Source organism: Bombina bombina, chromosome 4 (genome assembly GCF_027579735.1).
Source record: "Bombina bombina isolate aBomBom1 chromosome 4, aBomBom1.pri, whole genome shotgun sequence".
NCBI classification, from domain to species: Eukaryota; Metazoa; Chordata; class Amphibia; order Anura; family Bombinatoridae; genus Bombina; species Bombina bombina.
In genome coordinates this window covers 57636646-57651979 of record NC_069502.1, presented here as the reverse complement: position 1 = coordinate 57651979, position 15334 = coordinate 57636646, and the positions used below count along the sequence as shown (strand labels likewise).

At 43.4% G+C, this 15334-nt stretch overlaps 1 protein-coding gene across 1 annotated transcript in view; it reads right to left on the bottom strand.

The window, feature by feature from the left end:
- WDR97 (WD repeat domain 97) overlaps positions 1 to 15334 on the bottom strand; it is a 225084-nt gene that overhangs the window by 126544 nt on the left and 83206 nt on the right. The window contains exons 8-9 of the mRNA XM_053708904.1: positions 1827 to 2057; positions 1402 to 1449 (exon numbers count right to left, since the gene is read on the bottom strand). Coding sequence (XP_053564879.1) covers positions 1402 to 1449; positions 1827 to 2057 — 279 coding nt within the window. The remainder of the gene's footprint in view (positions 1 to 1401; positions 1450 to 1826; positions 2058 to 15334) is intronic.

The following is a 15334-nucleotide window of genomic DNA, read 5'->3' as shown; positions in this document are numbered from 1 at the left end:
TTAAAAACACATGCACACACACATACATATACATAAACACACAATCACACACAAACACAAAGACACACACATAAACACACACACTCACACTTAAACACACACACAAACACATATACTTATATGTGTGGGGTTTTGATTCTGGTTGTGTGTCCTACATAATTCTGTTGAGCTGACCTGAATTACAGTGCTATGGGTCTGATGCAGGAATATGGCTGACCTGTAGGTCATGGGTCTGATCTGATGCCTGATGTGAGAATATGGTTTAAAGGAGCTACAGGGCCATTCTGATCTGATGCCTGATGCTATCAAATGGCTGACAGGGGCTACAGGGCCATGGGTATGACTAATAACTGATGTGAGCATATGGCTGTCAGGGGCTAGAGGGCCATGGGTCTGATCTGATGCCTGATGTGAGAATATGGTTTAAAGGAGCTACAGGGCCATTCTGATCTGATGCCTGATGCTATCAAATGGCTGACAGGGGCTACAGGGCCATGGGTATAACTGATAACTGATGTGAGCATATGGCTGTCAGGGGCTACAGGGCCATGGGTCTGATCTGATGCCTGATGTGAGAATATGGTTTAAAGGAGCTACAGGGCCATTCTGGTCTGATGCCTGATGCTATCAAATGGCTGAAAGGGGCTACAGGGCCATGGGTTTGACTGATGTCTGATGTGAGCATATGGCTGTCAGGGGCTACAGGGCCATGGGTCTGATCTGATGCCTGATGTGAGCATATGGCTGACAGGGGCTACAGGGCCATGGGCCTCACTGATGTCTGATAATGACTTAAAGGGGCTACAGGGCCATGGGTTTTACTGATGTTTGATAATGACTTAAAGGGGCTACAGGGCCATGGGTCGTACTGATGTCTGATAATGACTTAAAGGGGCTACAGTGCCATGGGTCTGATCAAATACCTGATGTGAGCGTATGGCTGACAGGGGCTACAGAGCCATGTGTCTGATCTAATGCCTGATAAGGGCATATGGCTGACAGGGGCTACAGGGCCATTTGTCTGATCTAATGCCTGATGTGAGCATATGGCTGTCAGGGGCTACAGGGCCACAGGTCTGATCTGATGCCTGATGTGAGCATATGGCTGACAGGGGCTACAGGGCCATGGGTCTTACTGATGTCTGATAAGGGCATATGGCTGACAGGGGCTACACGGCCATGGGTTTGACTGATGCCTGATGAGGGCATATGGCTGACAGGGGCTACAGGGCCATGGGTCTGATCTGTGATGCAGACATCATCCTTTGCTCATTAAGGAGCATTTGAGAATGTGCACCAGGGGAACATGGAGGGACACAGATTGGCAACTCTGCATGAAAATAAATAATATTATAGATTATTGTTTCAACAAGATACTGATGAACAAGAAGATAATCAAACCTTAGGTGGAAGTGGTTTAAGAAGCGGAATCCGAGAATGAACTGTTTTCTGAAATAAAATAATAACAAATATCTTGTATTGAGTATTGTCTAATGATGTTTAAGCAAATTAAAATGATTACTTTAAGGTAAAAAGTAAAATAGAATATTAACCTGTATAAATCACAAGTTCTGAGTTGATATCTTATAAACAATACAAAATACTTCCTAGCTCTAAATTGTTTTAATTACATAGGTTATAACCAAACACATGAACATAGTACACAATCACGGCCACCAAAACCAAGCATCTGCCCCACTTTCCACCTATAGGAAGAGCATTTACTATACCAGTGCGAGTTCAGCAATTAAATGTTTAGTATACAATATTATTTTAAGTAAAATAAACCAGTTTCAAATGTGTTTCTTAACCATGTGCTCCTGTACCTTAGGTCTTGGGAGATCTGTATTCTTAGGTTTGACCTCTGGTAGAGGAGGGGATAACACACGACTTGTGTCTTCTGTGGGAGGAGATATTTTCTCTGTTTCTGTAATCTTCTGCAATATGGCCATTGCATTTCTAAGTTCTTCGTCTTGTTCCTCCTCCACATCGTCTCTGACATCCTCAATGTATTTTATTTCCTCTTTCAACATGATCTTTTGTGCTTGATCGGTGCCCTTAAGACATCAATGAAGCCACTTTACTTACACATATAAATACATAAGAACACTAAACAAACAGTACTGCATATGCTCTACAAACTGAGCACAACTAGTCTGATCCATGGGGAGTAGAGAAGGAAATAGGTGGCTGTAGCTCCACCTATTTCATTAAATGGAGAAATGTTGTTATTGTAGTTTAATAGAAAGAGGAGAGAGATAAATTTAGGGCTGAACATAAAAGTTGTGTTTGGGTATAACAAGCTCACGTGGTATAAGCAGCTAGAAATCATATGGGATGTATGGCTAGCAAAATATAACCAGGAGTCTATTAATGTATCTGTAGGAAAACTAAATTCATGCTTACCTGATAAATTTATTTATTTCTTGACACGGTGAGTCCACGGATCATCACCAATTACTGTTGGGAATATCACTCCTGGCTAGCAGGAGGAGGCAAAGTGCACCACAGCAAAGCTGTTAAGTATCACTTCCCTTCCCACAAACCCCAGTCATTCGACCGAAGGAAAAGGAGAGAAAAGAAGCAACACAAGGTGCAGAGGTGCCTGAGGTTTATACAACAAAACACTGTCTGAAAAATACAGGGAGGGCCAGGGACTCAGCATGTCAAGAAATAAATAAATTTATCAGGTAAGCATAAATTTAGTTTTCTTTCTAATGACACGGTGAGTCCACGGATCATCATCAATTACTGTTGGGAATCAATACCAAAGCTAGAGGACACAGATGATAATGGAGGGACAAGACAGGTAACCTAAACAGAAGACACCACTGCTTAAAGAACCTTTCTCCCAAAGGAAGCCTCAGATGAGGCATCAAATTTATAACATTTTGAAGAAGTATGCAGAGAGGACCAAGTTGCAACCTTGCAAATCTGTTCCACAGAAGCTTCATTTTTGAAGGCCCAGGAAGAAGAAACAGCCCTCGTGGAATGAGCAGTGATTCTCTCAGGAGGCTGCTGTCCAGCAGTCTCATAGGCCAACAAATTATACTCCTTAGCTAGAGTGAAAAAGAAGTAGCCGTAGCTTTCTGACCCTTGCGTTTCCCAGAGAAGCAGACAACCAAAGCAGAAGACTGGCAAAAGTCCTTAGTCGTCTGTAAGTAGAATTTCAACGCATGCACCACATCTAGGTTGTGCAGCAAACGCTCCTTATGAGAAGGATTAGGACACAAGGAAGGAACAACAATTTTCTTATTAATATTCCTATCCGAAACAACTTTAGGAAGGATACCTAACTTAGAACATAGAACCACCTTATCTGAATGAAAGATAAGGTAAGGGGAATCATACTGTAACGCTGAGAGCTCAGAGACTCTTCGAGCAGAAGAGATGGCAACAAGAAACAAAACCTTCCAAGATAACATCTTAATATCTAAGGAATGCATAGGCTCAAACAGAGCCTGCTGTAAAACTTTAAGAACAATATTAAGACTCCAGGGAGGAGTAACAGGTTTAAACACAGGTTTAAACACAGGCCTGATTCTGACCAAGGCCTGACAACGTCCGCCAGCCGCTTATGCAACAAAATAGACAAGGCAGCAATCTGACCTTTTAGAGTACTTGCTGACAAACCCTTCTCCAGGCCCTCCTGGAGAAAAGACAAAATCCTAGGAATCCTGACTCTACTCCAAGAGTAGCCTCTGGATTCACACCAATACATGTATTTACACCATATTTTATAATAAAATCTTTCTTGTCACAGGCTTACGAGCCTGGATCAAGGTCTCAATGACCGATTCTAAGAAACTGCGCTTAGATAAAATTAAGCGTTCAATCTCCAAGCAGTAAGCTTCAGAAAAGTGAGATTTGGATGAGGGAAGGGACCCTGAAGTAGAAGGTCCTTCCTCAGAGGTAGTCTCCAAGGTGGAAAAGATGACATTTCCACTAGATCTGCATACCAGATCCTGCGAGGCCACGCGGGTGCTATGAGAATCACAAACGCCCCCTCCTGCTTGATATGAGCAATGATTCGTGGAAGGAGAGCGAAAAAAGGAAACAGATATGCTAGACTGAAATTCCAAGGGACCGCCAGAGCATCTATCAAGACGGCCTGTGGATCCCTTGACCTTGAACCGTACTTCAGGACCTTGGCATTCTGCCGAGACGCCATGAGATCCAGCTCCAGCCTCCCCCATTTGAGGGTCAAGCTGGAAAACCCCTCTGGATGGAGTTCCCACTCTCCGGGATGAAAAGTCTGTCTGCTCAGAAAATCTGCTTCCCAATTGTCCACTCCTAGAATGTGGATCGCAGATAGACAGCAGTTGTGGGTCTCTGCCCACTGAATAATTCTGGTCACCTCTGACATGGCCAAGGGACTACGAGTTCCTCCCTGGTGGTTAATGTAAGCCACCGAGGTTATGTTGTCTGACTAGAACCTAATAAACCGGGCTAAAACTAACTGAGGCCAGGCCACTAGAGCATTGAAGATGGCTCTCAACTCTAGGATGTTTAAGGGGAGAACTGACTCCTCCCGAGTCCATAGACCTTGAGCCTTCAACAAGCCCCATACTGCTCCCCAGCCCAGTAGGCTGGCATCCGTGGTTACAATCACCCAGGTAGGTCTGCGGAAGCAGGTTCACTGGGAAAGGTGTTCTTGAGACAACCACCATGGAAGAGAATATCTTGTCGCCTGATCCATTTCTATTCGGGGAGACAGATCTGCGTAGTCCCCGTTCCATTGTCTTAGCATGCACAACTGCAGAGACTTTTGATGGAACCGAGAAAATGGTGTGATGTCCATGGAAGCTAGCATCAGACCAATTACCTCCATGCATTGAGCCACTGATGGCCAAGGGGAGGACTGAAGGGCAAGGCAAGATTCGAAAATCTTGGTCTTTCTGACCTCTGTCAGAAATATCTTCATAGATAGGGAATTTTTTATCGTCCCAAGAACACTACCCTTGTAGCCAGAATCAAGGAACTTTTTCCCAGATTCACCTTCCATCCGTGGGAAAGAAGAAAAGATAACAAGATCTCCGTATGAGAGTTTGCTTGTTGAAAAGACGGCACCTGAACCAGAATGTCATCCAGATAGGGTGCCACTGAAATGCCCCAAAACCGGATCACCGCCAACAGAGCCCCCAGGACCTTTGAGAAAATTCTGGGAGCCGTGGCAAGGCCGAATGGAAGAGCCACAAACTAAAAGTGCTTGTTTAGAAAAGTGAATATCAGAAATTTGTGATGATCCTTGTGTATGGGAACATGAAGGTAAGCATCCTTCGGGTCTATGGTCGTCATGAACTGACACTCTTGGACCAAGGGAAAAATGGAACGTAAAGTTTCCATCTTGCAGGACGGTACTCTGAGAAACTTGTTCAGATATTTTAGATCTAAAATTGGCCTAAAGGTTCCCTCTTTTTTGGGAACCATAAACAAATTGGAGTAGAATGCGAGACCCTGGTTCTGTGTCGGAACTGGAACTATTACTCCCAGGGCGGACAGATCTTGGACACAATGTAAGAACGCCTCTCTATTTATCTGGTCTACAGATTATCTTGAGAGGAGGAACCTGCCTCTGAGAGGAAAGTTCTTGAACTCTAGCTTGTACCCCTGGGATATGATGTCCACCGCTCAGGGATCTGGAACATCTTGAACCCAGGCTTGAGCGAATTGAGAAAGTCTGCCCCCTACACGATCCATTCCCGGATCTGGGGCAGGCCCTTCATGCTGACTTTGAATAATTTGCGGGCTTCTTAGATTGCTTCCGCTTGTTTCAAGACTGATTAGGCTTCCAGGAAGGCTTGGACTGTTCCTGCTTTGAAGAGGGGGGGAGTATTACCTCTAAAGTTTCGAAAGGAACGAAAATTACTCTGACACCCTTTCTGTTTATTTCTCTTATCCTGTGGGAGGAAATGTCCTTTTCCTCCTGGAATATCTGAAATAATTTCGGCCAAGCCCGGCCCAAACAAGGTCTTACCCTTGTAGGGTATCGCCAAAAGTTTGGACTTAGATGAAACGTCTGCAGACCAGGATTTCAACCATAAGGCTCTGCGAGCTAGTACAGCAAAACCAGATATTTTTGCTCCTAACTTAATGACTTGTAAGGAAGCATTCGTGATAAAGGAATTGGCCAACTTAAGAGCCTTGATCCTATCCTGGATCCAGCTGTTTTCCTTAAATAATTATTTTGGAGTGCCGTGGACTGACTTTATTTAAATACACACTGCAGGCTGCCATTGCAGACCCTGGTGAACATACATCTTCTTTAGCAATGCCTCCAACTTCTTATCCATATGATCCTTAAAGGAACAGCTATCCTCTATGGGAATAATGGTTCTCTTAGCCAGAGTGGAGATCGCCCCATCCACTTTGGGCCGTTTGGCAAGACTCCTTAATAGAGTCAGCTATTGGAAACATTTTCTTGAAAATTGGGGATGGAGAAAAGGGAATTCCAGGTCTCTCCCATTCCCGTGCAATATTCTCTGTAGCACGGCCTGGTACAGGGAATACCTCCACCGCGGAGGGAGCACCAAAGTACTTGTTCAGTTTACTAGATTTCTTGGGATTGACTACGACAGTCGTATCTGAGTCGTCCAATGTAGCCAAACCTCCTTAAGTAACAGACGGAGGTGTTCCAGCTTAAATCTGAAGGATACAACTTCAGCGTCAGAAGAAGGAATTATACTATCTGAATCTGAGATTTCACCCTCAGACACTACCAAAGTGTCTTCCTCCTCAGACTTTTGAGAGGAAGCACCTTGAGTAGCCACAACTGAATCAGAAACCTTGCTCACTAATTCTTAAAATTTTCTCTTGCGCTTTCCCTGCAGCATGGGAAAATCCGACAGCCCCTCAGATACCACAGAGGATACCTGGGCAGCAATATCTTGCAAAGAAACTCCTACCGGAGCGTGAGAGGAAACGCAGGGCACTGCATGTGTAGACGAAAAAAGTTGGGATGCTTGAGGAGAAAGCTGCGGCATATCTGGTACAGGAGACACCTGAACAGCATCCGCCTTAGCTAATGATGGCTCAGGATCAAAAAGTCTATCCTTGTGACACAATGTTATTTCAATACATGAAGAAGAAAAAGGGATTGGTGGTTCCACCTGGGAGTCAAAACACAGGCTACATGTAACATCTTGTAAGGCCTCTTGATCCATCTTTGACTAATAAAAGATAAAAACTGTTTTTATTTCACCTGGATATTATCACAGAAAAAAACTATACTGTCTCTTTAAATTTTTATTTCTGTAACATTAACTACGGAGCAGCGGTCCTAATTACAAACCCAGACAGCCTTTACACCTCAGCTATTTTGCTGAGGTGCCTACCTGTCCTGCTGGTTGCAACGATCCGGTTTTCGTTCCGGAACTGCGCAATCAGTCGGCTGTGCGACCCTCTAATACAGCAGAGCCGCATACTTAACTAACGTCTCTATTCCGGAACTCACAGGAAGGAAGGCGCACAAAAACTGCTTGCCGCCTCTGAAGGGAACTGCCTCCTTGATTTGTGCAGTCCAGACGGCCATTAGAATCTATAGCAGAGCCGCAACAGTGAAACTCCATACAACTAAAATGAAAAAAGAAAATATATGGTTACCTGATAAATTTGTTTCTTTTTAAACACGATGAGTCCACGGATTTCATCCTTACTTGTGGGATTACGCCTCCTGGTCAGCAGGAGGAGGCAAAGAGCACCACAGCAGAGCTGTATATATAGCTCCTACCTTCCCTCCCACTCCAGTCATTCGACCGAAGTTAGGAAGAGAAAGGAAAAGCTAAGGTGCAGAGGTGACTGGAGTTTAACCAAAAATAAAAACCTGTCTCAAATAACAGGGCGGGCCGTGGACTCATCGTGTCTAAAAAGAAACAAAATTATCAGGTAAGCACGGATTTCATCCTTACTTGTGGGATACAATACCAAAGCAATAGTACACGGATGAAAAGGGAGGGACAAGACAGGGAACCGAAACGGAAGGCACCACTGCTTGAAGAACCTTTCTCTCAAAAACAGCCTCAGCCGAGGCAAAAGTATCAAATTTGTAAAATTTTGAAAAAGTGTGAAGAGAAGACCAAGTTGCAGCCTTGTAAATCTGCTCAACAGATGCATCATTTTTGAATGCCCATGAGGAAGCAACAGCCCTAGTAGAATGAGCCGAAATCTTTTCAGGAGACCGCCGTCCAGCAGTCTCATATGCAAAGCGGATGATACTCTTTAGCCTAAAGGAAAGAGAGGTAGCCGTAGCTTTCTGACCCCTACGTTTCCCCGAAAAAACAACAAATAAAGAAGACGATTGACAAAAATCTTTAGTCGCCTGCAAGTAAAATTTAAATGCACCGACTACGTCCGAATTGTGTAGCAAACGTTCCTTCCGAGAAGAAGGATTAGGACACAAAGAAGGAACAACAATATCCTGATTAATGTTCTTATCTGAAACAACTTTAGGAAGAAAACCAAGATTAATATCTATGGAATGCATAGGTTCAAACAGAACCCCCTGAAGAACTTTAAAAACTAAATTGGTCTAAACACAGGCCTGAGTCTAGTCAGAGCCTGCCAAAAAGATTGAACATCTGGAACATCTGCCAGACGCTTATGCAACAAAATAGATAAAGCAGAGATCTGACCCTTTAGGGAACTCGCTGATAACCCCTTCTACAATCCTTCTCGGAGAAAAGACAAAGTCCTAGGAATCCTAACCCTACTCCATGAGTAGCCCTTGGACTCACACCAATAAAGATATTTGCGCCATATCTTATGGTAAATCTTCCTAGTAACAGGCTTACGTGCCTGAAACAAAGTATCTATGACCAAATCCGAAAAACCTCGCTTTGATAAAATTAAGTGTTCAATCTCCAAGCAGTCAGCTGCAGAGAAACTAGATTTGAGTGATGGAAGGGACCCTGAATGAGAAGGTCCGTCCTCAATGGAAGCTGCCACGGTGGCAGAGATGACATGTCCACCAGATCGGCATACCAAATCCTGCGAGGCCACGCAGGAGAAATGAGGATCATTGATGCCCTCTCCTGTTCGAGCAATCACCCGGGGAAGGAAAGCAACCGGGGGGAATACATATGCTAGGCTGAAAGACCAAGGAACTGCCAAAGCATCTATCAACTCGGCCTGGGGGTCCCTGGACCCGTATCTCGTAAGCTTGGCATTCTGACGAGACGCCATAAGATCCAACTCCGGATGACCCCATCTAAGAATCAGGTTGGAAAATATTTCCGGATGAAGTTCCCACTCTCCCGGATGAAAGGACTGCCTGCTCAGAAAATCCGCTTCCCAGTTTTCCACCCCTGGGATGTGGATCGCCGACAGATAGCAAGAGCGAGTCTCCGCCAACTGAATTATTTTGGCTACCTCGGTCATCGCTAAGGAACTCCTTGTTCCTCCCTGATGATCGATGTAAGCCACTGTCGTTATGTTGTCCGATTGGAATCTGATGAAGTGGGGCGAGGCCAACTGAGGCCAGACCAGAAGCACATTGAAAATCGCCCTCAGCTCTAGACTGTTGATGGGAAGGAGAGACTCTGCCTGAGTCCATACTCCCTGAGCCCCAGACTGCTCCCCATCCCAAAAGGCTGGCATCCGGTGTCACAATCACCCATGAAGCTCTGTGAAAGCATGTCCCCTGGGATAGATGATCCAGAGACAACCACCACAGAAGAGAGTCCCTCGTCTCCTGATTTAGGGTTATTCGAAAAGATAAATCTGTATAATCACCATTCCACTGCCTAAGCATGCTCAGATGCAGAGGCCTGAGGTGAAACCGAGCAAACGGAATGACGTCCATTGCCGCTACCATAAATCCAATTACCTCCATGCACTGAGCCACTGACGGCCGAGGATTGGACTAAAGGGCTCGACATGTATTCAGGATCTTTAACCTGCTGACCTCTGTCAGAAAAATTTTCATGGATAGAGTCAATTAGAGTTCCCAAGAAGGGTACCCTTGTCTGCGGAATAAAACAACTCTATATTTACCTTCCACCCGTGAGTTGTCAGGAAGGATGGCACAATGTCAGTATGGGATATTGCTAGTTGATAAGAGGACGCCTGGATTAGAATATCGTCCAGATAAGGTGCCACCGCAATGCCCCACGGTTGAAGAACCGCCAGCAAAGACCCCAGAACCCTTGTGAAAATTCTGAGTGTCATGGACAGACCGAAAGGAAGAGCCACAAACAGAAAGTGTTTGTCCAGAAAGGCAAACCTTAGGAACTTGTGACAATTTCTGTGGATAGGAACATGAAGATATGCATCCTTTAAATCCACTGTTGTCATAAATTGACCCTCCTGATCAAAGGAATAATGGTACGAATAGTCTCCATCTTGCAATGGAACTATGAGAAACTTGTTTAGACTCTTAAGGTCTAATATAGGTCTGAAGGTTCCCTCCTCTTTTATTAACCACAAACAGATTTGAATAAAAAACCCTGCTCCTGTTCCAGTACTGGAACAGGGAACAATTACTCCCAGGGAGGAGAGGTCTCTTACACAATGCAAGAACGCCTCTCCTATTAACTGAACTGCAGATAATCCTGAAAAACAGAAACCTGCCTCTGGGAGAAAAACTCCTCAAACTCTGACTTGTTTCCCTGGGACACTATTTTCTATTGCCCAGGGATCCTGAACATCTCGAACCCAAGCCTGAGCGAAGACGGAATATTGCCCTCTACAAGACCCGGTCCCGGATCGGGGGCATGTCCTCCACACCGTGTCTGATTCAACAGCAGACCATTTTTTATTATTGTGTTGTAAATTCTTTTAATTCAAAAAGAATTACTTTCGTCAAACAAGAGCCCAACAAAGTCTTCCCCTTGCAAGGAATCACTAAAAAGCTTAGACTTAGAGCCTACATCTGTAGAACAAGGCTCTAACCATAAGGCTCGGTGAGTTGGAACAGAGAAACCTGAAAACTATAATTTCAGTTTGAAAAATTGAAGGGAAAATTTTGAAATAAAGGAATTAGCCAACTCAAAGGCTTTTATCCTATCCTGGTTCTTTATCCAGGGAAGATTCTGATTTAGTAGCATCAGAAAACCCATCAGACCATACGCCGTCGCACTAGTGACGGTAACAAAAAACACAGCTGGTTGCCATTATAAGCCCTGATGTATGATCCTTTTTAAGTTCTTAAGCAAAGGACCTTCGAACCCAACTATCCTCTAAAGGTATCGTAGTTCTCTAAGCTAGGCTGGAAACTACTCCTTCCACCCTAGTGAAAGTGTGCCCAGCCTCCTTAGCTAAGTAGACCATGGGAAAACATCCTTTTGATGAAAGGGAATGCGGTTCTTCCATTTCTTAATAACATACTGGACGCCCTAGATAACACCCGTAGTGTCGGAGTAGCCCAGAGTAGCTAAAACCTCCTAAGTAACAAATGGAGGTAAACAAGCTAAAAAACACAGAGAAAAACAACCTCAGGATCAAATAAAGAAATTATTCTATCTGAGCCTGAGAATTCACTATCAGATAATCTCGAAAGATCTTCCTCTACGTTAACAGGGAAGAAACAGTTGGGATAGCAACTACTAAATCAATCATCCTGATTGAAATGAATTCCTCTGGTAATGTTTTCTACACACGTAGGAAAAACTATGAGGTATGAAATGTTAGAGGAAGCGCAGGGCACTGTATGTGGGCCATAATTTTTGTGGGACACTATAGGAGAAATTTGTGGCATAGATTAACCATAGACAACAGTCCATAGTAGTAGGAGGTTCAGAAAATAAACAATTTTTTTTTTTTTTTTAAATTTGACACAAACGTTACTGTTCTTTAAAATTAAAAAGTAACTCAGTTTTGTGTGGGCTTATTCCATCCTAAAACATAAAAGATGGATTAAACAAAGAAACAGTGAAAATCCTTTAATAAAGATTAACAGATAAAACTGTTACTGTCTCAATTTTTAGTGTGCTTGTTCCAATCTACAACCCAAAGGATGGATTAAACAACGAAAAAGTGAAATTATAACAAATAAGATGAACAGATAAAAATGTTACTGTCACTTTAAATTTTAAACAGAAACTTTTTATTCTTGTGTGTAGGAAGTGCTTTAGACTAGGACACAAACATATAGACACCGGCAGAAACCTCAGAGAAAACTTGCTGAGGCGCCCTCCAGATATTTCTGCATTCTTAAAAACGTCATGTACCTAACGACATGACAGCCCGGAATCAGCCCTATCTCAGAAACTGCTCTATGCGTATAACAGAAGAGCAAGTGCGGTCTAAGTCTGCCTCAAGCTCCGCCCTTCGTGTGCTTGACCTTACCATCTTAGAGCCTGCATAGATATCAGTATGGAATATGCAGCTGAAAAGAAAAGGCGCCAAAACGAAACCCCGCCCTTCGTGGGCGAAACAATACATGCTCTCCTGGTCGCCATCATTGTGATAAAGATAGGTTACCGGGAGATATAACTGAAACCCTCTTGAGTCTGGGGCAAAATGTAATACCAGAGCAAGGAATAAAAAGCGTATAACTTATATATATTATTATATTATAGCTTATACAACAAAAAAATAAAGATAATATACCAAAGGTTTTATCCTTCACCGTTATAGGGCATATCCCTCATGGCATCCAGCCCGGTTTAAGTATCCCCAAAAGACACTCTCCTTAGCCCCAGTGCCTGCAATAAAACATGTCAGAAAATCCTCCTAATTCTTATATAGGAGATATATGTCCCAACAAACAGAGCAATACGTCACAGTAGGAGCCCTTATCAATATTATAGCCCCTAGTCGTGAATCTCTCTCACCGCATCTCCATAATCTGTGAATGTTATGCGAAAGCTGAGTGGTACATAGTAATGAGGGGAGCCCTGACAATAAAGGTCCATTACCCCACTATGAAATAGGTAATATATACAGCCGTTTCTGAGGTAATAAATGTCCCAGAAAAATAAAGAGATGCACATACCTCTATGCTGAGCGACAGCATGACCGGTCCCACAGGATCAAGAGGTCTTCTCCCTCCTGCAGTTCTGTGGAGACATACAGGGTCTTAGTTAATATCTGCTAAGACCATCATCTGATGGACAGCACTTAGTATGGGAGGCGCAGTGAGAATGTAATCCCACCAGTTCCCATTGCTTTAAAGCCGCCTGTAGCTCTACTCTAGAGGCTGACAAGGAATACGGCTACACCCTATAACAAACTAGTACTCACTGGTACCATTTTAAAAATAACAAACACTTGATTGAAGAATCTAAACTAACACCTCACTTTACCTCTTCCTATCACTAACACAGGCAAAGACTATCACTAACACAGGCAAAGAGAATGACTGGAGTGGGAGGGAAGGGAGGAGCTATATATACAGCTCTGCAGTGGCGCTCTTTGCCTTCTCCTGCTGACCAGGAGGCGTAATCCCACAAGGATGAAATCCGTGGACTCATCGTGTCTTTAAAAAGAAAACTGCACCTTACATACATATTCCTTGACCGGATCTAAACCGGAGAAAAGGACAGAGACTGAACCCTACAAAAATATATTAAATACTCCTCTCGTCCCCAGTGCCTGCATAATCTGCCTGTAATTAACCCTCAATATGGTCCAAGGTATTTAACGTCCCATGCAGATTTAACTGCTGAAGTGCAATATTTCCCCCATAAAATAAACTTGGCACTTACCTCAATCTACATCTGTCCGGCAGAAGGACAGCTCACCTGGTTTGAGAGGGTGTCCTCCCTCACATGGACCTGTGGAAAAAAACTGACTAAGTTAACTCAGGTTTTCAGGACAGGACAACAAAATTGTTTGAGAGGTGCAGTGGGGATTGTACCCCACAAGTTCCCAATTTCTTAAAAGCCACCACTGCTCTACTGAAGAGACTGACGTGGGCTACATCTAGATCCCAGGAAAGATCAGAGCAAACCTACTCTGCTTTAAAATAATACAATTTTGATTGTAGAACTTCATACACCTAAAACTTCACGACCTCCTTGCAACGCAGGCAAAGAGAATGACTGGGGTTTGTGGGAAGGGAAGTGATACTTAACAGCTTTGCTGTGGTGCTCTTTGCCTCCTCCTGCTGGCCAGGAGTGATATGTCCAACAGTAATTGATGATGATCTGTGGACTCACCCTGTCATTAGAAAAAAATTGCAAATAATGAATTTTAAACCATAATTAAAGGGACAGTCAACTCCAAAACTTTTATTGTTTAGAAAGATAGATAATCCCTTTATAACCCGATCCCTAGTTTTGCACAAGCAATATGGTTATATTAATATACTTTTTACCTCTGTGATAAGCTTGCATCTAAGTCTCTTTTGGCAGCCCCTGATCACATGGCTATTTATTTACCTATCATCTATTGACTTGCATTTTAGCCAAATAGTGCAGTGTCATCCACAACCCACGGGCGTGAGCACAATGTTATCTATATGGCTCACATGAACTAGCAGTCTCCTGTTGTGAAAAGCTAATAAAAAAAGCATGTGATAAGAGGCTGTCTTTAGTGGCTTAGAAACAGGCAGAAATTTAGAGGTTTAAATGTTATAAATTATATTAATATAACAATGTTGGTTTTGCAAAGCTGGGGAATGGGTAGTAAAGGCGTTATCTATCTTTTTAAACAATAACATTTTTGGTGTTGACTGTCCCTTTAACAAGATATGGAACATGTGGTCAGCTATTTGCAAATTCTATTCAAAGAGATTTTCGTTTTTTCCTTCTAAAAAGGAACTATATTGAATAAATGTAAATTATATCACCCCCAGGCAATGATGCATGAATATAAGTTAAAGGGACTGTAAACAATAAGACTTCTTACACACTAATTAAAAATTCTATTATATCAATATAATAATCATTTAATTGTGAGTATAAGCGCTACGGAAGCAAATAAAACCTCATTTTTATATTTCCCGTTATTTGCCTCCTCTGTCCGCCCATGCAGCCTGATTAATTTTTTTCATTGTCAGTGCTGCAGGGCAGTTACGTCACACTCTACACTTTCTCCGCCCATCTCTTTACCTGGAGCGCGTTGGATGTCTTGAAGATGGACCCGCTCCACGCCGGATGGATGAAGACAGAAGATGCCCGTCTGGAGGACCTCTTCTGCCCGGCTTCGATGAAGACTTCTGCCCGTCTGGAGGACCACTTCGCCCGGCTTCGTTGAGGACTTCGGCCCGGTTGGGTGAAGACTTCTCAAGGTAAGGTGATCTTCAAGGGGTTAGTGTTAGGTTTTTTAAGGGGGGATTGGGTGGGTTTTAGAGTAGGGTTGGGTGTGTGGGTGGTGGGTTTTAATGTTGGGGGGGTATTGTACTTTTTTTTACAGGTAAAAGAGCTGATTACTTTGGGGCAATGCCCCGCTAAAA